Source organism: Oncorhynchus nerka, linkage group LG15 (genome assembly GCF_034236695.1).
Source record: "Oncorhynchus nerka isolate Pitt River linkage group LG15, Oner_Uvic_2.0, whole genome shotgun sequence".
In the NCBI taxonomy this organism is placed as follows: Eukaryota; Metazoa; Chordata; class Actinopteri; order Salmoniformes; family Salmonidae; genus Oncorhynchus; species Oncorhynchus nerka.
Genome location: NC_088410.1, coordinates 23733203 through 23756613, shown reverse-complemented (window position 1 = coordinate 23756613; position 23411 = coordinate 23733203). Strand labels below are relative to the sequence as shown.

Below are 23411 nucleotides of genomic sequence, written 5' to 3'. Positions count from 1 at the left end.
CGCTGGCGCTGAAACTCCAGAGAGAGGTGACAGGTAGGAAGACCGTTGTGTAGCTACGAGACCAGACAGACTCACATAAGACAAGAATGTCAAACTCATGAAAGAAAATGGTTCATAGAAAAGTCGACAGTTGGTGAGAGAGACCGTTATAAAAGTTTTGATGGGAAGTTGCCAGAGAAATGCATATTCGTTTGAGAATACACTTTACAACTTCGATGTGGATAATTTCATATTTAAGGTCACAATGAGTGGACAGCAAACTTTTTTAAACTTAAAATTGTCATAACAAAAATGAATGTATAGCCCATATAAAATACGTGGGGCAGTGTCAGAATGATTTGTCAACGGAAGGCGCTTGTCATTGGAGGATGATCACTAAATGAGATCAGAATTACATGACAGAAGGAAGTTGTGGATGTGTTCAACGGGTCGAGACATAATACTCCCTTGATCACAGACACTTTCCATCCCTCTTCAAATGAAATAGCCTACAATCTCAGTTCATCATGCATAGAAGGAGGATGCTTCGGGCACTCCCTGTTTTTATATTCATGTTCTTCATCGTTTTAATCGTGGACTTTCAACTAAGGACGCGGAATCTCCACAAACTCAATTCTATTCACAATCCGTTCGGGGGAGACTTACTGCGCTCGATTCAAGAGACGCCTCTCTCCGCAGCAAAGGAGCCACCAAAGCCGGCCAAGTTTCCTCGACAACCCGCCGCTGTCTCTACTATGAACCAGACTGTTGGTGGCTTACAAGCGGAGATACAGAGAAGGAGAGACAAGTTGAGGGCTTTGGAACAGAGAAGGGTTGTCATCACTCCATCCCTGTTGAGGTTAACGGACATCTTCCTCGCGGTGAAGAGCACCGGGAGGTTCCATGGCACGCGCCTCTCTCTCCTCCTCGAGACGTGGATCTCCAAGACCAAGGAGCACGTGAGTGTGATTGATTGGTCCAGCACGTATTCATCAACGTTTTTTAAATGTTACCTAATGTTATAGGGTACTTTGACGGGGGACCATTCAATTATCAAGTAACATTGAACTTTTTGGGGATAAAGTAGCCTACAAATGTAAAAAATACTCTGTCTTTTTGCTTTACTGTAGGCCTAGTTTAGAGTCATTTTATTGCAATAACCCAGATATCACTGATTAGTGACATGGGATAACCAATAGCCTCAACAGTCCCATTATGCACAGTTATCACATGGTAGGTGCACAGTGGTAACATGGTAGGTGTACAGTGGTAACATGAGAATAGGTCTACAGTTATTACATGGTAGGTGTACAGTGGTAACATGAGAATAGCTCTACAGTGGTAACATGAGAATAGGTCTACAGTTATTACATGGTAGGTGTGCAGTGGTAACATGAGAATAGCTCTACAATGGTAACATGGTAGGTGCACAGTGGTAACATGGGAATAGCTCTACAGTGGTAACATGGTAGGTGTACAGTGGTAACATGGTAGGTGTACAGTGGTAACATGAGAATAGCTCTACAGTGGTAACATGGTAGGTGTACAGTGGTAACATGGTAGGTGTACAGTGGTAACATGAGAATAGCTCTACAGTGGTAACATGGTAGGTGCACAGTGGTAACATGGTAGGTGTACAGTGGTAACATGAGAATAGCTCTACAGTGGTAACATGGTAGGTGTACAGTGGTAACATGGTAGGTGTACAGTGGTAACATGAGAATAGCTCTACAGTTATTACATGGTAGGTGTACAGTGGTAACATGAGAATAGCTCTACAGTGGTAACATGGTAGGTGTACAGTGGTAACATGGTAGGTGCACAGTGGTAACATGGTAGGTGTACAGTGGTAACATGAGAATAGCTCTACAGTTATCACATGGTAGGTGCACAGTGGTAACATGGTAGGTGTACAGTGGTAACATGAGAATAGCTCTACAGTTATTACATGGTAGGTGCACAGTGGTAACATGGGAATAGCTCTACAGTGGTAACATGGTAGGTGTACAGTGGTAACATGGTAGGTGCACAGTGGTAACATGAGAATAGCTCTACAGTGGTAACATGAGAATAGCTCTACAGTGGTAACATGGTAGGTGCACAGTGGTAACATGGTAGGTGTACAGTGGTAACATGAGAATAGCTCTACAGTGGTAACATGGTAGGTGTACAGTGGTAACATGGGAATAGCTCTACAGTTATTACATGGTAGGTGCACAGTGGTAACATGGTAAGTGCACAGTGGTAACATGAGAATAGCTCTACAGTGGTAACATGAGAATAGCTCTACAGTTATTACATGGTAGGTGCACAGTGGTAACATGGGAAGAGGTCTACAGTTATTACATGGTAGGTGTACAGTGGTAACATGGTAGGTGTACAGTGGTAACATGGGAAGAGGTCTACAGTTATTACATGGTAGGTGTACAGTGGTAACTTGGTAGGTGTGCAGTGGTAACATGGTAGGTGCACAGTGGTAACATGGGAAGAGGTCTACAGTTATTACATGGTAGGTGCGCAGTGGTAACATGGGAAGAGGTCTACAGTTATTACATGGTAGGTGTACAGTGGTAACTTGGTAGGTGTGCAGTGGTAACATGGTAGGTGCACAGTGGTAACATGGGAAGAGGTCTACAGTTATTACATGGTAGGTGCGCAGTGGTAACATGGGAAGAGGTCTACAGTTATTACATGGTAGGTGTACAGTGGTAACATGGTAGGTGTACAGTGGTAACATGGGAAGAGGTCTACAGTTATTACATGGTAGGTGTACAGTGGTAACTTGGTAGGTGTGCAGTGGTAACATGGTAGGTGCACAGTGGTAACATGGGAAGAGGTCTACAGTTATTACATGGTAGGTAACCTAACAGTTATTGTTCAGTTCTTAGGGCCAGAGGGCCTGTTGATTGAGAAACACCTAATTTAGTCACTATGGCCCAACTCAGCTGGTCCTCTTCCTGTTTTGAACAGTCATGTTCTTTACAGAACAAAGCAGCACTTCCTACTTCACTACTTTCTACACTGAGTCAACATGACTGGCGCTTTTCACTATCGGACTGTGTATCAGAGTTATAGTGAAGCATATGTGAGGAGTAGTCTAGTAGTCCCATTGATGTTGTGTTAGGTTTGGCTGTATAGTAATGGTAGCAAATTACCCACACGCACGTACACACACACGCAACCACGCAACCACGCACGCACGCACAGATATACATGGGGTACTTTTTATTGTAAAAGTTGTCAAACACATACTTCATTGGCAGTTGGCACTTATCATTCCATGTTTGGTTCTCATAGACAGTGATAGTGTTCCCAATACATGTCTGGTTCTCATAGACAGTGATAGTGTTCCCAATACATGTCTGGTTCTCATAGACAGTGATAGTGTTCCCAATACATGTCTGGTTCTCATAGACAGTGATAGTGTTCCCAATACATGTCTGGTTCTCATAGACAGTGATAGTGTTCCCAATACATGTCTGGTTCTCATAGACAGTGATAGTGTTCCCAATACATGTCTGGTTCTCATAGACAGTGATAGTGTTCCCAATACATGTCTGGTTCTCATAGACAGTGATAGTGTTCCCAATACATGTCTGGTTCTCATAGACAGTGATAGTGTTCCCAATACATGTCTGGTTCTCATAGACAGTGATAGTGTTCCCAATACATGTCTGGTTCTCATAGACAGTGATAGTGTTCCCAATACTTGTCTGGTTCTCATAGACAGTGATAGTGTTCCCAATACATGTCTGGTTCTCATAGACAGTGATAGTGTTCCCAATACATGTCTGGTTCTCATAGACAGTAATAGTGTTCCCAATACATGTCTGGTTCTCATAGACAGTGATAGTGTTCCCAATACATGTCTAATTCTCATAGACAGTGATAGTGTTCCCACTACATGTCTGGTTCTCATAGACAGTGATAGTGTTCCCAATACATGTCTGCTTCTCATAGACAGTGATAGTGTTCCCAATACATGTCTGGTTCTCATAGACAGTGATAGTGTTCCCAATACATGTCTGGTTCTCATAGACAGTGATAGTGTTCCCAATACATGTCTGGTTCTCATAGACAGTGATAGTGTTCCCAATACATGTCTGGTTCTCATAGACAGTGATAGTGTTCCCAATACATGTCTGGTTCTCATAGACAGTGATAGTGTTCCCAATACATGTCTGGTTCTCATAGACAGTGATAGTGTTCCCAATACATGTCTGGTTCTCATAGACAGTGATAGTGTTCCCAATACATGTCTGGTTCTCATAGACAGTGATAGTGTTCCCAATACATGTCTGGTTCTCATAGACAGTGATAGTGTTCCCAATACATGTCTGGTTCTCATAGACAGTGATAGTGTTCCCAATACATGTCTGGTTCTCATAGACAGTGATAGTGTTCCCAATACATGTCTGGTTCTCATAGACAGTGATAGTGTTCCCAATACATGTCTGGTTCTCATAGACAGTGATAGTGTTCCCAATACATGTCTGGTTCTCATAGACAGTGATAGTGTTCCCAATACATGTCTGGTTCTCATAGACAGTGATAGTGTTCCCAATACATGTCTGGTTCTCATAGACAGTGATAGTGTTCCCAATACATGTCTGGTTCTCATAGACAGTGATAGTGTTCCCAATACATGTCTGGTTCTCATAGACAGTGATAGTGTTCCCAATACATGTCTGGTTCTCATAGACAGTGATAGTGTTCCCAATACATGTCTGGTTCTCATAGACAGTGATAGTGTCCCCAATACATGTCTGGTTCTCATAGACAGTGATAGTGTTCCCAATACTTGTCTGGTTCTCATAGACAGTGATAGTGTTCCCAATACATGTCTGGTTCTCATAGACAGTGATAGTGTTCCCAATACATGTCTGGTTCTCATAGACAGTAATAGTGTTCCCAATACATGTCTGGTTCTCATAGACAGTGATAGTGTTCCCAATACATGTCTAATTCTCATAGACAGTGATAGTGTTCCCACTACATGTCTGGTTCTCATAGACAGTGATAATGTTCCCAATACATGTCTGGTTCTCATAGACAGTGATAGTGTTCCCAATACATGTCTGGTTCTCATAGACAGTGATAGTGTTCCCAATACATGTCTGGTTCTCATAGACAGTGATAGTGTTCCCAATACATGTCTGGTTCTCATAGACAGTGATAGTGTTCCCAATACATGTCTGGTTCTCATAGACAGTGATAGTGTTCCCAATACATGTCTGGTTCTCATAGACAGTGATAGTGTTCCCAATACATGTCTGGTTCTCATAGACAGTGATAGTGTTCCCAATACATGTCTGGTTCTCATAGACAGTGATAGTGTTCCCAATACATGTCTGGTTCTCATAGACAGTGATAGTGTTCCCAATACATGTCTGGTTCTCATAGACAGTGATAGTGTTCCCAATACATGTCTGGTTCTCATAGACAGTGATAGTGTTCCCAATACATGTCTGGTTCTCATAGACAGTGATAGTGTTCCCAATACTTGTCTGGTTCTCATAGACAGTGATAGTGTTCCCAATACATGTCTGGTTCTCATAGACAGTGATAGTGTTCCCAATACATGTCTGGTTCTCATAGACAGTAATAGTGTTCCCAATACATGTCTGGTTCTCATAGACAGTGATAGTGTTCCAAATACATGTCTAATTCTCATAGACAGTGATAGTGTTCCCACTACATGTCTGGTTCTCATAGACAGTGATAGTGTTCCCAATACATGTCTGCTTCTCATAGACAGTGATAGTGTTCCCAATACATGTCTGGTTCTCATAGACAGTGATAGTGTTCCCAATACATGTCTGGTTCTCATAGACAGTGATAGTGTTCCCAATACATGTCTGGTTCTCATAGACAGTGATAGTGTTCCCAATACATGTCTGCTTCTCATAGACAGTGATAGTGTTCCCAATACATGTCTGGTTCTCATAGACAGTGATAGTGTTCCCAATACATGTCTGGTTCTCATAGACAGTGATAGTGTTCCCAATACATGTCTGGTTCTCATAGACAGTGATAGTGTTCCCAATACATGTCTGGTTCTCATAGACAGTGATAGTGTTCCCAATACATGTCTGGTTCTCATAGACAGTGATAGTGTTCCCAATACATGTTTAAAACACATTGTTCCACCCATGTACCTGTTCCTCAAAATATGAGGCACATTTTAATGTGCCTTTTCTCTGAAGAAGTAGGCAAATGTCAGCCATTTCTTCAGGTCATATAGACTTTCTCATCAGCTAGTGATTCAGATGGACAGACAGTGTGACTCGTGGTTTGGTCATCAGCAGTTATGAACTTTAATCTTAGTTTTAGAGAAGTGAAGTCATCAGCTCTCTCTCTTTCACCCGTCTCTCTCTCTCTCTCTCTCTCTCTTTTTCACCCGTCTCTCTCTCTCTTTCACCCGTCTCTCTCTCTTTCACCCATCTCTCTCTCTCTCTCTCTCTCTCTCTCTCTCTCTCTCTCTCTCTCTCTTTCACCCATCTCTCTCTCTTTCACCCATCTCTCTCTCTCTCTCTCTCTCTTTTTCACCCGTCTCTCTCTCTCTCTTTCACCCGTCTCTCTCTCTTTCACCCATCTCGCTCTCTCTCTCTCTCTCTTTCACCCGTCTCTCTCTTTCACCCATCTCTCTCTCTCTCTCTCTGTCTCTCTCTTTCACCCATATCTCTCTCTCTCTCTCTCTCTCTCTCTCTCTCTCTCTCTCTCTCCCCCTCTCTCTATTCAGCTGACAGTCAGAACGGAAGCTCTGTAGAACCTCAGAGGAAATGTTTTCCCTCCAACAGTGTTGTCATGGCTACTATCTACAGATGATGTGTATATAGTCTAATGTTGCTTATTTTCGTTTCTTACAAGTGGAACTTTAACGCAAAGATTCTGGCTACACACACACACACACACACACACACACACACACACACACACACACACACACACACACACACACACACACACAGTTCTATGTTCTCTTCATAGACTTCCTGTTCTCAGATCAGTTTCCGTTTCAGCCTTGTTGCCGTGCGGCTGTGGCGTCACCCTGGCACAGACAGCAAACACACAGACACACACAGCATCCTGTAGTAGTGTTGTGTGTGTGTGTCAAAACAACACAGCACAAAAGATCATCCATGTACTCCTGTCCATACTCCATTAGAAGAGACAGATGATTTAAAGTCACAGTAGTACACTGATACAGGACCCAGCTGCATTACACTCTATAGGAGAGAAATCTATCCAGCTATGTTTTACAGCATGAGTAAAAGAGACAGATTTAACCTCTCTCTCTCTCTCTCTCTCTCTCTCTCTCTCTCTCTCTCTCTCTCTCTCTCTCTCTCTCTCTCTCTCTCTCTCTCTCTCTGTCTCCCTCCCTCCCTCCCTCCCCCAGTCAACTCCCACTGTCTAGTTTACGAGCCACTGCCAGCCATCTTGGCTCTTCAGCCTCTTTAGCCCAGGCAGAATGATAGGGGCTTAGCGGACATTATGGAGCCGTGGTGCTGGTGCAGTTGCCTGAATTATGACTGTCAGGGAGGAAACTAATGACACAGGGCCTCTGGGTCCTGAGTCAAGCTTCGCCTCTTTTGGTTTCATCACCAGGGAATCGATCTGTGAATTACTCCTCCTTTGAACGAGTGATGGGATGGAGGGATGCGGAGGAGAAGAAAGAAAAATACCCACAGGGGGCTAGGGGGAGGAAGGAGGAAGAGGAGGGCTATAAAATGGCTGAAGGGAAGATTTGGAGGTAGCTATACTCAATATGAGAGGTAGAGGGAGGCTGTACTGTTGTTTCAATGGAGATAGATGGAGTGCAGATCACATGGGTGTGTGTGTGTGTTGTAGTGGGAAGACAGGGCTATATGATAGATACATGCAGTTCATCTAGTGCACTAAAGCTATTAAGGCGATCACTTAGGTTAATGTAAAGCCGTGGGCAGGCACACACACACACACACACACACACACACACACACACACACACACACACACACACACCAGCACACACACAGAGAGAGAATGAGAGATAGGGAGAGAAGGAGAGAGAGAGATATAGACAGGAGGAGAGGAGCTGCTCTATTATACATTTACATTTAAGTCATTTAGCAGACGCTCTTATCCAGAGCGACTTACAAATTGGTGCTTTCACCTTATGACATCCAGTGGAACAGCCACTTTACAATCTAGGTCTTTTAAGGGGGGGGTGAGAAGGATTACTTTATCCTATCCTAGGTATTCCTTAAAGAGGTGGGGTTTCAGGTGTCTCCGGAAGGTGGTGATTGACTCCGCTGTCCTGGCGTCGTGAGGGAGTTATATTACACACCGTGGTGAATTACACCCCGTAAAACACTGTTTTATCCCCCCAGAAGCTGCTCTATTATATTACACAGCGTGGTGAATTACCCCCCGTAAAACACTGTTTTATCCCCCCAGAGGCTGCTCTATTATATTACACACCGTGGTGAATTACACCCCGTAAAACACTGTTTTATCCCCCCAGAGGCTGCTCTATTATATTACACACCGTGGTGAATTACCCCCGTAAAACACTGTTTTATCCCCCCAGAGGCTGCTCTATTATATTACACACCGTGGTGAATTACACCCCGTAAAACACTGTTTTATCCCCCCAGAGGCTGCTCTATTATATTACACACCGTGGTGAATTACACCCCGTAAAACACTGTTTTATCCCCCAGAGGCTGCTCTATTATATTACACACCGTGGTGAATTACACCCCGTAAAACACTGTTTTATCCCCCCAGAGGCTGCTCTATTATATTACACACCGTGGTGAATTACACCCCGTAAAACACTGTTTTATCCCCCCAGAGGCTGCTCTATTATATTACACACCGTGGTGAATTACACCTCGTAAAACACTGTTTTATCCCCCCAGAGGCTGCTCTATTATATTACACACCGTGGTGAATTACACCCCGTAAAACACTGTTTTATCCCCCCAGAGGCTGCTCTATTATATTACACACCGTGGTGAATTACACCCCGTAAAACACTGTTTTATCCCCCCAGAGGCTGCTCTATTATATTACACACCGTGGTGAATTACACCCCGTAAAACACTGTTTTATCCCCCCAGAGGCTGCTCTATTATATTACACACCGTGGTGAATTACACCCCGTAAAACACTGTTTTATCCCCCCAGAGGCTGCTCTATTATATTACACACCGTGGTGAATTACCCCGTAAAACACTGTTTTATCCCCCAGAGGCTGCTCTATTATATTACACACCGTGGTGAATTACACCCCGTAAAACACTGTTTTATCCCCCCAGAGGCTGCTCTATTATATTACACAACGTGGTGAATTACCCCCCGTAAAACACTGTTTTATCCCCCCAGAGGCTGCTCTGGGCTACGTCCCAAATGCCATCCTATTCCCTACATAGTGCACTATATTCAGAATAGGGTGCCATTTGGGACGGTCCTGTCACCTCAGGAGGAGTTTTATAGCTTTACTGTAATGGTTTGATAATGCTTAGGAGAGAGTTGAAACAGACACACATCCTCGTCTTGCTATCTCTTCTCTCTCAGATGAAAGAGTACCAGACACTGAGGGAACAACACTTTTTCCCTCTCACCCATCTCCACCCTCTCCTATCTTCCCTCGGTCCCCCTCTCCCTCCCCTACACTGTGGATGATATTAGAGTGGGAGCCCACTGATAGGGCTCTTCTACACTACCTGACCAAAAGTATGTGGACACCTGCTCATTGAACATCTTATTACACAATCATGGGCATTAATATGGAGTTAGTCTCCCGTTTGCTGCTATAACAGCCTCCACTCTTCTGGGAAGGCTTTCAGCCACAAGAACATTAGTGAGGTTGGGCACTGTTGAACGATTAGGCCTGGCTCCCAGTCGGCGTTCCAATTCATTCCAAAGGTGTTCGATGGGGTTGAGGTCAGGGCTCTGTGCAGGCCAGTCATGTTCTTCCACACCGATCTCAACAAACCATGTCTGTATTTACCTCATTTTGTGCACGGGGACATTGTCATGCTGAAACAGGAAAGGTCCTTCCCCAAACTGTTGCCACAATGTTGGAAGCACAGAATTGTCTAGAATGTCATTGTATGCTGTAGTGTTAAGATTTCCCTTCACTGGAACTAAGGGACCCGAACCATGAAAAACAGCCCCAGACCATTATTCCTCCTCCAACAAACTTTACAGTTGGCACTATTGGGGCAGGTAGCGTTCTTCTGGTATCCCCCAAACACAGATTATTTCGTCGGACTGTCAGCCACGGGTGTGGCTGAAATAGCCGAATCCACAAATTTGAAGGGGTGTCCACATACTTTTCTATATATAGCGTATCTGTAGTTTCAGTGGTTGCTGTTGTTGCTAGTTGTGACCAACAGAGGTCAGTGGTGGACCAGCTACACAGTGCTGTACTACTGTAGGGAAATAGAAATAGATAGCATGCCGTTTAGATCACTGAGTCTGTTGGTGAGAGAGAGATAGAGAGAGAGAGAGAGAGAGAGAGAGAGAGAGAGAGAGAGAGAACTAGCTTTCTGAATCTACAGAGGAAGTGTTGGGAGCAGAAGTCAAGGCTTTGTCATCTCCCAATGGGAGTGTAGTGTTGCTGTGTCACACTGTCTTCAATGTAATGGCAGCGAGGGTCAAAGGTTCAAGTGGGTCTGTGACTGTGTGTGTGTGCATGTCTTCCCTCTAGCTAATGGTGCAGCCTGTTTCTGTCAGTAGTAATCTGTCCTCCATTATTTCGCTACGTGTGTGTGTCCGTGTGGGGGGGCTGTCTGTGTGAGGGGGTGTCTGTGTGTGTGTGTGTGTGTGTGTGTGTGTGGGGTGTGTGTGTGTGTGTGTTATATCTCTCTCTCTCCTCCTTCTCTAGACGTTCATCTTTACAGACACGGAGGATGAAGACATCAACTCCAGAGGTAGGTCTTCAGCTCCACCAATCACAAGCAAGGAGAGACTTGTTGTATTAACAGTTGTAATGATTAATGGTGATAGTTGTTTATTAGACAACAGTTCCAGTTTTAATCTCATTTAAGTCTCATGTCAGAGTGTTGTAAAATGAACACATTGATAGGTGCTCTGACTGAAATGCCTTTTTACATACAGGTTACAATGTGATTGTGACAGATTGTCCGTCGGACCACAGTCACCAGGCTCTGTCCTGTAAGATGTCTGCTGAATATGACCACTTCATGGCCTCCGATAAGAAGTGAGTGACCAGCCCAACCTAGACAGAGAGAAACACATAGACTATCACTTTACAGGGCACAGATAGACTATCACTTTACAGGGCACAGATAGACTATCACTTTACAGGGCACAGATAGACTATCACTTTACAGGGCACAGATAGACTATCACTTTACAGGGCACAGATAGACTAACACTTTACAGGGCACAGATAGACTATCACTTTACAGGACATAGAGAGTCTATCACTTTACAGGGCACAGATAGACTATCACTTTACAGGACATAGATAGACTATCACTTTACAGGGTATAGATAGACTATCACTTTACAGGGTATAGATAGACTATCACTTTACAGGGTATAGATAGACTATCACTTTACAGGGCATAGATAGACTATCACTTTACAGGGCATAGCTAGACTATCACTTTACAGGACATAGATAGACTATCACTTTACAGGGTATAGATAGACTATCACTTTACAGGACATAGAGAGACTATCACTTTACAGGGTATAGATAGACTATCACTTTACAGGGTATAGATAGGCTATCACTTTACAGGGCACAGATAGTCTATCACTTTACAGGACATAGAGAGACTATCACTTTACAGGACATAGAGACACTATCACTTTACAGGACATAGATAGACTATCACTTTACAGGACATAGATAGTCTATCACTTTACAGGACATAGATAGACTATCACTTTACAGGGCACAGATAGACTATCACTTTACAGGACATAGATAGTCTATCACTTTACAGGACATAGATAGACTATCACTTTACAGGGCACAGATAGACTATCACTTTACAGGACATAGATAGACTATCACTTTACAGGACATAGATAGACTATCACTTTACAGGACATAGAGAGACTATCACTTTACAGGGCACAGATAGACTATCACTTTACAGGACATAGAGAGACTATCACTTTACAGGACATAGATAGACTATCACTTTACAGGACATAGATAGACTATCACTTTACAGGACATAGATAGACTATCACTTTACAGGACATAGAGAGACTATCACTTTACAGGACATAGATAGACTATCACTTTACAGGACATAGAGAGACTATCACTTTACAGGACATAGCGAGACTATCACTTTACAGGACATAGATAGACTATCACTTTACAGGACATAGAGAGACTATCACTTTACAGGACATAGCGAGACTATCACTTTACAGGACATAGAGAGACTATCACTTTACAGGACATAGAGAGACTATCACTTTACAGGACATAGAGAGACTATCACTTTACAGGACATAGCGATCGCGTTAAAAATTAGAAGTTGTAAAGTCCCAGACATTTTTATGAACATTTTGTACGAAACTGTAGGGTTTGACTTCAAGCCTGATAGAAGAAAGGGCAGAGACAAGGTCCCAGTGTTTAGTTTGGAATCAAGCCTTGGTTGTAATTAGAACAGAGGAAAGGGATCAACTGTTCACTTCAGTTTGGAACCGATTCCTGTGTTGTCCCCTCTCCTTCCAGGTGGCTGTGTCATGTTGACGATGATAACTACGTGAATCCTGGAGCTCTTCTCTCCCTGCTCTCAGCCTTCCCCCAAGACGGTGATGTCTACGTGGGCAAGCCCAGCCTCGACCACCCCATCAAGGCCCATGAACTACTGGAGGGCAACAAGACAGTACGCTCACACCATGCACTGCATAGAGCCGAAAGCTATATTCCAATGAACAATACAATGCTTTGTTCTCGTGGTATGTTAAAGATACGTTTGAGAACTTTGGGGCCTACTAAGTAGTCTCTAAACCTCCCACTTTGGGCTGGATGTGTCAATGTGTAGTTCATACATGGACAATGTATGACCAAAATGACTGTCTTACGTCAATTAGTCACGAAATCCCCTAGTTTTAAACATTTCACTAAACATAACCCTAACCCACCTGGGCCAGCCCTCTAGTATTTCCTGTTCCAGCCAATGAGCTTCAGCCCCTCGCCATTTGAGTGGCAGCTAGCAAGATGCACACCCAGCAGAGCGAAGAGAGAGACCATATCTGCACATATGAGCCGTAGTTTCGCACATTTTCAGGGGACCCCTTTTGGCTTATGGACACTACTTTCAGAACTACTGGCTGAAAAGTACCGGAGAATCTCTTTAAGTAGTATGTTACTGTGGTCATTGGAATATGTCTTTTTGTCTCCCTTCCTGAGGGGGTCACTGATATATTTGACCGTTTGATGCCAAGATGGTTGCCATGGGAATTCTCAACCTCAAACAGAGTTGGCCAAGCACTATAAATTATTCAAGTCCTTCCACATCTCTCCTCTTTCAATTCACTTCTCATCAGGAATGGAAGGATGGAAGGACGAAGGGATGATTGTAGATCCATCCATTCATGGGGTTTTAGTCACTGTGGAGTGTTTTTCTAACCAGAGGGTTGATTGGCGATTGGCATGTTATTGGTTATTGATCTAAGAACCATGTCATCAAGTGGATGTGTCAAAGACACCCCAGGGGATAGGCTGTCAACCAGCAGGATTGGTCGATTCGATTGGTTTAGAAACAGACATGCTCACACTAGATACACGTGTGTCTTATATGTGCGTGTGTCTCATTTATAGTAGAATGAATGACTGTATTGAGCCCAAGTGGTTCCTGAGAGTCTCTCTCTCTCTCTCTCCCTGTCTCCCTCTCTCTCTCTCTCTCTCTCTCCTCCTCCTCCTCCTCCTCCTCCTCCCTGGTTAGAGAGTAGATTTAGCATTGACAGTAGGACAGGCCTCAGACTCCCTAGAGAAAGGGAACACAAGGTCGGAGGAGATGAGGAGGGGAGGAGAGGGGGACTCCAGAGAGGGAGGAGGAGAGGACCTTGGGAGAAAGATGATACACATACCTGTTGTGATTTACACTGCTGTCACGGCAACCGATACAAATCAAATCAAATGTTATTTGTCACACGCTCCGAATACAACAGGTACAACCTTACAACCTTTCAGTGAAATGCTTACCTACAAGCCCTTAACCAAAAATGCAGTTTTAAGAAAAACACCTACAAAAAGAGAGAAATGTTACAAATAATTAGAGCAGCATTAAAATAGCAGTAGCGAGGCTATATACAGGGGGTACTGGCACAGGGTCAATGTACGGAGGTTAGTCGAGGTAATATGCACATGTAGGTAGAGTTATTAAAGTGGCTATGCATAGGTAATAACAGAGAGTAGCAGCAGGGTAAAAGAGGGGGGGGGGCATGTAAATAGTCTGGGTAGCCATTTGATTAGATGTTCAGGAGTCTTATGGCTTGGGGGTAGAAGCTGTCTAGAAGCCTCTTGGATCTAGACTTGGCGCTCCGGTACTGCTTACCGTGTGGTAGCAGAGAGAACAGTCTATGACTAGGGTTTCTGGAGTCTTTGACAATTTTTGGGTGGCAGGAAGCTTGGCCCCGGTGATGTACTGGGTCGTACGGCAACTGCTCGGAGATCGAGCAGTTGCCGTACCAGGCAGTGATGCAACCAGCCAGGGTGCTCTCGATGGTGCAGCTGTAGAACCTTTTGAGGATCTGCCAAATGTTTTCAGTCTCCTGAGGGGGAAAAGGTGATGTCATGCCCTCTTCTGGTGTGTTTGGACCATGTTAGTTTGTTGGTGATGTGGACACCAAGAAACTTGAATCTCTCAACCTGCTCCACTACTCAACCTGCTCCACTACTCCACTACTCAACCTGCTCCACTACTCAACCTGCTCCACTACTCAACCTGCTCCACTACTCCACTACTCAACCTGCTCCACTACTCAACCTGCTCCACTACTCAATCTGCTCCACTACTCAACCTGCTCCACTACTCAATCTGCTCCACTACTCAACCTGCTCCACTACTCAACCTGCTCCACTACAGCCTCGTCGATGAGATACACAACAACTCCACCCATCTGATTTTCATGACAAATACCAGACAAATAACAGATATATTGTCCGTTTGACAAATGCTACACAAATATAAACATACACGATCTCCTTGCTAATCACTGACAAGGTAAATATGACAAAATATGTCAGTACTTCTATAAATGCTTAAAAGTAGCGTATGCCAGACTCATAGCAAAGTGAGTCAGAGAGAACTGAGAAAGTCTCTTGTTGTAAGTACATCACAGAATAAGCTGAGTTTGAGGGAAACTGAGGACACAGAGAGAGTTGTATCATCGTTGTGGATGGAGGGAGTTTCCTCCACCTGTTCTAGCACATCAACCTTTACAGTTCATTCTGTCTGGAAGGTGGAAGTCTCTGCTCTGTTCATGTCTTGTGTTGAAGCTAACTGTTCCAAAGAGAGGTGTCGTTCTGCTTGGTGATTGACTGTGTGTGTTTCTAGAAAGAGGTGCCGTTCTGCTTGGTGATTGACTGTGTGTGTTTCTAGAAAGAGGTGCCGTTCTGCTTGGTGATTGACTGTGTGTATTCTTCTTTCTAGAAAGAAGTGCAGTTCTGGTTTGCCACGGGAGGAGCAGGCTTCTGTCTGAGTCGCAGACTAGCTGAGAAGATGGCTCCATGGGCTAGGTGAGGAGTGTGTGTGTGTGTCTGTGTATGAGTGTGTGTGTGTGTGTCTGTGTATGAGTGTGTGTGTGTGGGTGTGTGTTTGGGTCAAGAGGGAACTCTAGTCCATGAGAACAGGTGTGTGTGTAGGGGTTTGTCTGTGTGAAAGATGGAGAGTCAGAGAGTGTACATTATATATGTGAATGTATGTGACAGTGTGTGTTGGGTCATTGGACATACAGTCTGTGTATATGCTTGTCTTTATGTGACAGTGTGTGTTGGGTCATTGGACATACAGTCTGTGTATATGCTTATCTTTATGTGACTGTATGTGTGACAGTCCGGTCTGGGTTTGAGTCAATGTGGGTGTATCTATATCTGACTCTGTGTGTGTGTCTACCTGTGTGTCTAGTGGTCCCAGGTTTGAGCAGACGTCAGCAGTGATCCGTCTGCCAGATGACTGTACAGTAGGCTTCATCGTAGAGAGAAGACTGGGGATATCCATGGTCCACAGTTCAATGTTCCACTCTCACCTGGAGAACCTGCTACTGCTGACGCCCAGCAATATACCTCTACAGGTCAGGCATGCATACACACACACACACACACACACACACACACACACACACACACACACACACACACACACACACACACACACACACACACACACACACGCACACACACACACACACACACACACACACACCTAGCAATATACCTCTACAGGTCAGGCACGCACGCACACACACACACACACACACCTAGCCATATGCCTCTACAGGTTAGATACACACACACCCATGGATGTACAAATGCACACATACACACACTCACACAAATAATTTCTGCCTCATGTAATGTGTTTTCTCTCCTCTAAGTTGTATGGTGTGTGTTCTCTCTAGGTGACTCTTAGTTATGGGCTGTTTGAGAACAAGATGAACAGTGTGGAGCTGAATAGACACTTCTCCAAGGAGGATGATCCCTCCAGGTCAGTACCAACCTGTCCCCAGGCCAAGAAACCTTGACACAAACCACGCCAGGGTTGCAATATGCCAGTAACGTTCCCTGAAATCCCTTTCCACAAATCCTGGTTGCTGGATTACGGAATTCCTTGCTTATTCCCTCCTGATTCCTGTCGTTTTACAACCGGGATTCTGGAAAACGTTTGGTAAAGTTACCGGTATCCTGCAACACAACACCAGACTCTAGAGGGGAGCTCCTTCTTCTCTGCCTGCTGGGGTTCAACATGTCCCAACATTTATAATAGAACAGAGACATTGTTGTGGTAGCTATGTGCTGTACATATAGGTAGGGGTAAAGTTACCAGTATCCTGCAACACGACACCAGACTCTAGAGGGGAGATCCTTCTTCTCTGCCTCCTGGGGTTCAACATGTCCCAACATTTATAATAGAACAGACACATTGTTGTGGTAGCTATGTGCTGTACATATAGGTAGGGGTAAAGTTACCAGTATCCTGCAACACGACACCAGACTCTAGAGGGGAGATCCTTCTTCTCTGCCTGCTGGGGTTCAACATGTCCCAACATTTATAATAGAACAGAGACATTGTTGTGGTAGCTATGTGCTGTACATATAGGTAGGGGTAAAGTTACCAGTATCCTGCAACAAGACACCAGACTCTAGAGGGGAGATCCTTCTTCTCTGCCTCCTGGGGTTCAACATGTCCCAACATTTATAATAGAACAGACACATTGTTGTGGTAGCTATGTGCTGTACATATAGGTAGGGGTAAAGTTACCAGTATCCTGCAACACGACACCAGACTCTAGAGGGGAGATCCTTCTTCTCTGCCTGCTGGGGTTCAACATGTCCCAACATTTATAATAGAACAGACACATTGTTGTGGTAGCTATGTGCTGTACATATAGGTAGGGGTAAAGTTACCAAGCAACGGGATAGACAATAGGCAGTGGCAGCAGCGTATGTGGTGAGTGTGAAAGTGTGTGTGTGTGTGAGTGTATGTGTGTGTGTGTGTATATACGGTATGTGTGTGTGTGTTGGTGTGTCAGTGTAAGTATGTGTGAGTGTGTGTGGGCATATGTAGTGTGTGTGTGTATATATGGTATGTGTGTGTATATACGGTATGTGTGTGTGTTGGTGTGTCAGTGTAAGTATGTGTGAGTGTGTGTGCGTAGAGTCCGTGCGAGTGAGTTAGTTTAAAACAGGGTCAGTGCAGGTAGTCCGGATAGCCAGTCTGGTTTAGTAGTCTCATGGTTCAGGGGTAGACGCTGTCCAGGGTCCTGGTAAGGCTTGTCATGTATATGCACGTGTCCTTTACAGATGCTGTAAAAAGAACAATCATCTCACTTGTCGATTCAATGTTCATTCACTGTATTTCTGTACGTTTAATAATGATATATTTCGTCATATTGAATGTTCTGTCATTCTTTACAGGTTTAAGACGGTCCACTGTCTACTCTATCCACTGATCAGCTGGTGCCCTTGAAAACTCCAACTCCCAGCAGCACCTGTGCCTCCTGAGACTTTCCCAAATGGTGTCAGCACTTCCTGGATTCTCTGGGTGTGTCTCAATAATCTATCTTTTCTCCTGAAGTGTACACTCGTTTACTACTTCCAACAAATCTAAAAGTGATGGCTTGGTCGAGGTATGGGCTAGTGGGAGTTTCACCCTTGCGTCTTACCCCGGTCATTAACTTTGAAATCAGTGTACAAACTTTGGGAGCAAGGAGAGATAATTGGGACACAGCCCTGGTTTTACATGGAAATAACAGGGACGACAAGCACTAGTCTGGTGCAGCCTACACTTCCTGTAGCCTATCAACTTATTCTAGGAGTTCTAGGAGCCCTCCAGAGCCCTTACCAAGACTAGGAGCCCTCCAGAGCCCTTACCAAGACAGCACTTGCATCATTTATTTGCAGGTGTGTATATTTGTTGAACAGAGACCAAAATAATTATGAATATACTTTTTCTATAGATTTGTAAAACTTCTTATGATGACCTCTGGTGAAACTCACTGCTGTAAAATATCTGCCGTTTTTTGAATCTGTTCTGTTATGAAAACTGTTTAGAAATTGTTGGAAAGGCGTGTTTAACTTTAAAAGTGTATTCACGTCCCAGTCTGGGCTGTCTGTACATAGTTCCTGGTTTCTGCAAAGCCTGAAAGAATCAACATGGTTTATACAGCCTTGAAGGAGAGGTATGTGTGTGTGTGTGTGTGTGTGTGTGTGTGTGTGTGTGTGTGTGTGTGTGTGTGTGTGAGTCAAGGAGAGTGTGTCAAACGGAGTGTGGGGGGGCCTTAAGCGGAGAAATTATATTAAAATCTATATATTACTAGTATTCTTTTTTTAAATGAAGCCCAGCTCATGAGGCCCCTGGACAATGTGAGGCCTCAGGCAATTCCCTCTTCTGCCTAATGGTAAGTCTGCCATTGCAGACGGCACACACCACAACCACTTCAGATTCAGTGAGGCTATGAGCAATGATTCAGGCTAGTGTGTGTGTGTGTGTGTGTGTGTGTGTGTGTGTGTGTGTGTGTGTGTGTGTGTGTGTGTGTGTGTGTGTGTGTGTGTGTCATATGAAGGAGAGTGAGTAGATCTGAGCTACAGATGACAGGTGTGATTCGCTGGGTCGTAGCGGTTCAGGACTCTCAGAGGACTGAGAGGGATACAGGGAATCGGTGAAGGGTTAAATAAGATTGGGGATTGTGATTGACAGTCTGTGTGTGTTCTCAGTGTGTGTACTCTCTGTGTGTCTATCTCCAGTGGTGCATGGACACCACTCTTCCCCCATGTTCTCCCAGAGGTAAACACAGAAACAGTGAGGGGTGTACTCAACCGTCACCTCAAGGCCACACACTGTGTGTGTGTGTGTGTTTGTGTGTATGTATCTCTGTGTGTGTATCTCTCTGTTTCTGTGTGTGTGTTTGTGTATATCTGTGTGTGTATCTCTCTGTTTCTGTGTGTGTGTTAATATGTGTATCACTCTGTTTCTGTGTGTGTGTTTCACCAAGGAGAAGGGACTTACTCTCCACAGTATGACTCATATCCTCCCTGGTCTCAGAGGTGGCGTGACGTCATGACAGTCCCGTGTAGCTCAGTTAGTAGAGCAGGGTGCTTGCAACACCAGGGTTGTGGGTTTGATTCCCACGGGGGACCAGGATGAAAATGTATTCACTCACTACTGTAAGTAACTCTGAATGAGAGTGTGAAATGACCACAGTGTGAAATGTTAGGAACTGAACCAAGCGTGTGTGTGATGCACAGAGATACTATAAAAAGTGTGTACTGGTACTCTATAAAAGGCAGCGATTGGCCCACTGTAGGGATAAAATGGACCCAGGCTGTGATAGTTGGAGTGCAGCACTCACTGTTGTGTTTGTGTTGCTCTCAGCGCTGCAGTTTCATCTTCTGTCTCATAAAACCGCTATACAGGATTCTGAAAGGTTGCCAGGGAGAGAATAGAGTTGCCCTGGGTCTCAACGAATGCCAATGTTCCATTTGAGACCTCTCTAGACCTTTCTACATCCCCCGGCTGAGCGGAGTGTGTCTGGAGAGAACGACTGAACAAAGATATTTTCATCTCTTAGTATTTGTGTATCCACTGACCCTAACCAACCAACAATTCCAAGCCTAAACTATTGTTTAAAGAAGAATGGGGAACAAGACAGAATGGGGAACAAGACAGAATGGGGAACAAGACAGAATGGCAAACAAGACAGAATGGGACATTTTTTGCACACTTTTGTTTATATCCCTGTTTGTGAGCATTTGCCAAGATAATCCATCCACCTGACAGATGTGGCAAATCAAGAAGCTGATTCAACAACATGATCATTACACGGGTGCACCTCGTGCTGGGGACAATAAAAGGCCACTTTAAAATGTGCGGTTTTGTTACACAGCACAATTCCATAGATGTCTCAAGTTGAGGGAGCGTGTAATTGGCATGCTGACTGCAGGAATGTCCACCAGAGCTGTTGCCAGATAATTATATGTTAATTCTTTATTTACAATAAGCCGCCTCCAAAATCGTTTTAGAGAATTTGGCAGTACTTTCATCAGTACTTTCATTTCATGTAACCTCGCCAGCCCAGGACCTACACATCCGGCTTCTTCACCAGCGGGGTCGTCTGAGACCAGCCACCCGGACACAAAACCGAAGAACTTCTGCACAAACGGTCAGAAACCGTCTCAGGGACGCTCATCCGTATGCTCGTCATCCTCACCAGGGTCTTGACCTGACTGCAGTTCAGCATCGTAACCGACTTCAATGGACAAATGCTCACCTTCAATGTCCACTGGCACACTGGAGAGGTGTGCTCTTCATGGATGAATCCTGGTTTTAACTGTACCAGGCAGATGGCAGACAGCTTGTATGGTGTATTGTGGGTAAGTGGTTTTCTGATGTCAACGTTGTCAACAGAGTGCCCCATGGTGGCGGTAGGGTTATAGTATGGGCAGGCATACTCTACGGACAACTAACACAATTGCATTTTATTGATGGCAATTTGAATGCACAAAGATACATTGTTGTGCCATTTATCTGCCGTCATCACCTCATGTTTCAGCATGATAATACACGGCCCCATGTCACAAGGATCTGTACACAATTACTAGAAGCTGAAAATGTCCCAGTTCTTCCATGGCCTGCATAGTCACCAGACATGTCACCCATTCAGCATGTTTGGGATGCTCTGGATCGACGCGTACGACAGCGTGTTCTAGTTCCCGCCAAAATCCAGAAACTTCACACAGCCATTGAAGAGGAGTGGGACAACATTCCACAGGCCACAATCAACAGCCTGATCAACTCTGTGCAGAGGAGATGTGTCGCGCTGCATGAGGCAAATGGTGGTCACACCAGATACTGATCCACGCCCTACCTTTTTTTAAGGTATCTGTGACCAAAGGGTGCATATCTGTGTTCCCAGTCATGTGACATCCATTAATCAGGACCTAATGAATTTATTTCAACTGACAGATTTCCTTTTCCTTATATGAACTATAACATTAAAATCTTTGAAATTGTTGCATGTTGCGTTTATGTTTTTGTTCAGTGTATATTGCTTTGGCAATGTAAACATATGTCTCCCATGCCAATAAAGCCCTTTGAATAGAATTGAATTGAGAAAGTGATAGAGGAATTAAATTCCTATATGTTTAATATCCAAATAAATTAATACACTCAGCCCATTTCTAAGGATTTGTAAGAAACGTATTTGCATAAAATGGGCGGAGACCAGTCTCAAAATCAAGCACTAGTGTTTATTCTCGAGAGTACTGAACATGATACAATTTACCACAGGTTATAAACTGAAAGTGACGTCATTCGTTTTCAAACTGTCCCGTCCCTCCTCCACTCCGGTACAATGGCAGTATAGTTCTCAAGCTTTCCTACATCGTCTCTCACCAATTTAGATCATTTATGACCAAGCCAAGGTCTTCCTGTGTAGATAAGCATTCTAGCCAGTCTGACGATAAGTTCATTAGTTTCTACCAAGGAACGGACAGTCATTGTTCTAATTCTTGATTATAATTACACACATTATATTCAGTACTAGGATTCAAATAAAATTCATACATCTATACAGTAACATAATAATTGAAATGTATACATAATTAGTCATTATTGATTAAAAAAATCCCTTAACAGAAAGAGATGGAGATTAGAGCATGAGAGAGCGAGAGAAGAGACCAAGAGTGAAAGAGCATAGGGAGAGCATTTTTATTTATTTTACCTTTATTTAACCAGGCAAGTCAGTTAAGAACAAATTCTTATTTTCAATGACGGCCTAGGAACAGTAGGTTAACTGCCTGTTCAGGGGAAGAATGACAGTTTTGTACCTTGTCAGCTCGGGGGTTTTGAACTCGCAACCTTCCGGTTACTAGTCCAACGCTCTAACCACTAGGCTACCCTGCCGCCCCGGGAGAGCATAGGGAGAGCATATGGAGAGCATAGGGAGAGCATAGGGAGAGCATAGGGAGAGCATATGGAGAGCATAGGGAGAGCATAGGGAGAGCATAGGGAGAGCATAGGGAGAGCATATGGAGAGCATAGGGAGAGCATAGGGAGAGCATATGGAGAGCATAGGGAGAGCATAGGGAGAGCATATGGAGAGCATAGGGAGAGCATAGGGAGAGCATAGGGAGAGCATATGGAGAGCATAGGGAGAGCATAGGGAGAGCATAGGGAGAGCATAGGGAGAGCATAGGGAGAGTGCACAGAAATATACCACAAAGAAACTGACAGAAAACTAAGTGGGAATCTTAAACAAAAAATAGGCCGCAATAATAAAGAATGATTCATTTACAGTAGGTGTTCTTTCTGAGATAGACCTCCTCATTGGCTAAATACTGTAACTAGGTAACTTAGTCCAGCTTGAGGAGTGGCTCGTTAGACTCATCTGGACTGGCAGAGAAAGTGCTGTCAAGTGGAGAGGTTGCCATAGTGACACATGTAGCTGGTGTGCTCCAGTAGAGTGGGGAAGAAGAGGGGAGAGGAGAGAGAAAAGAGAGAAGAGAAGGGAGAAAAGAAAAGGAGAGGAGAGATGGAGAAAAGGAGAAGAGAGAAGAGAGAAAGGAGAGGAGAGATGGAGAAAAGGAGTAGAGAGGAGAGAGAAACGGAGAGGAGAGATGGAGAAAAAGAGTAGAGAGAAGAGAGAAAAGGAGAGGAGAGAGTAGCGAGAAGAGCCATTGACTTATCAGTGAGTGAGCTGTTAACTTCATTGAGATGGTC

At 44.2% G+C, this 23411-nt stretch overlaps 1 protein-coding gene across 3 annotated transcripts; it reads left to right on the top strand.

The window, feature by feature from the left end:
* The first annotated feature begins 1 nt into the window (after position 1).
* Positions 2-21705, top strand: mfng (MFNG O-fucosylpeptide 3-beta-N-acetylglucosaminyltransferase). 3 transcript variants are annotated; one of them, XM_065001311.1, is made up of 9 exons: positions 2-938; positions 10859-10904; positions 11092-11194; positions 12701-12854; positions 15627-15712; positions 16101-16266; positions 16594-16679; positions 18110-18176; positions 19978-21705. In XM_065001311.1, exons 1-8 carry the CDS (start codon positions 507-509, stop codon positions 18159-18161), a joined length of 1125 nt encoding a protein of 374 aa, XP_064857383.1. In that variant the 5' UTR covers positions 2-506; the 3' UTR covers positions 18162-18176; positions 19978-21705. The 3 variants fall into 3 exon arrangements, with proteins under 3 accessions (XP_064857383.1, XP_064857384.1, XP_064857382.1); XM_065001312.1 differs by lacking the exon at positions 19978-21705 and having other exon boundaries at positions 11113-11194; positions 18110-19010; XM_065001310.1 differs by lacking the exon at positions 19978-21705 and having other exon boundaries at positions 4-938; positions 18110-19010.
* Positions 21706-23411: the final 1706 nt, after the last annotated feature.

Excerpts from the sequence above, each read along its gene's own strand:
- mfng (XM_065001311.1), top strand. The coding sequence starts at position 507 with ATGCATAGAAGGAGGATGCTTCGGGCACTCCCTGTTTTTATATTCATG. Across the intron at positions 11,195-12,700 it reads TTCATGGCCTCCGATAAGAA|GTGGCTGTGTCATGTTGACG; the intron begins GTGAGTGACCAG and ends CTCTCCTTCCAG. Across the intron at positions 15,713-16,100 it reads AAGATGGCTCCATGGGCTAG|TGGTCCCAGGTTTGAGCAGA; the intron begins GTGAGGAGTGTG and ends CTGTGTGTCTAG.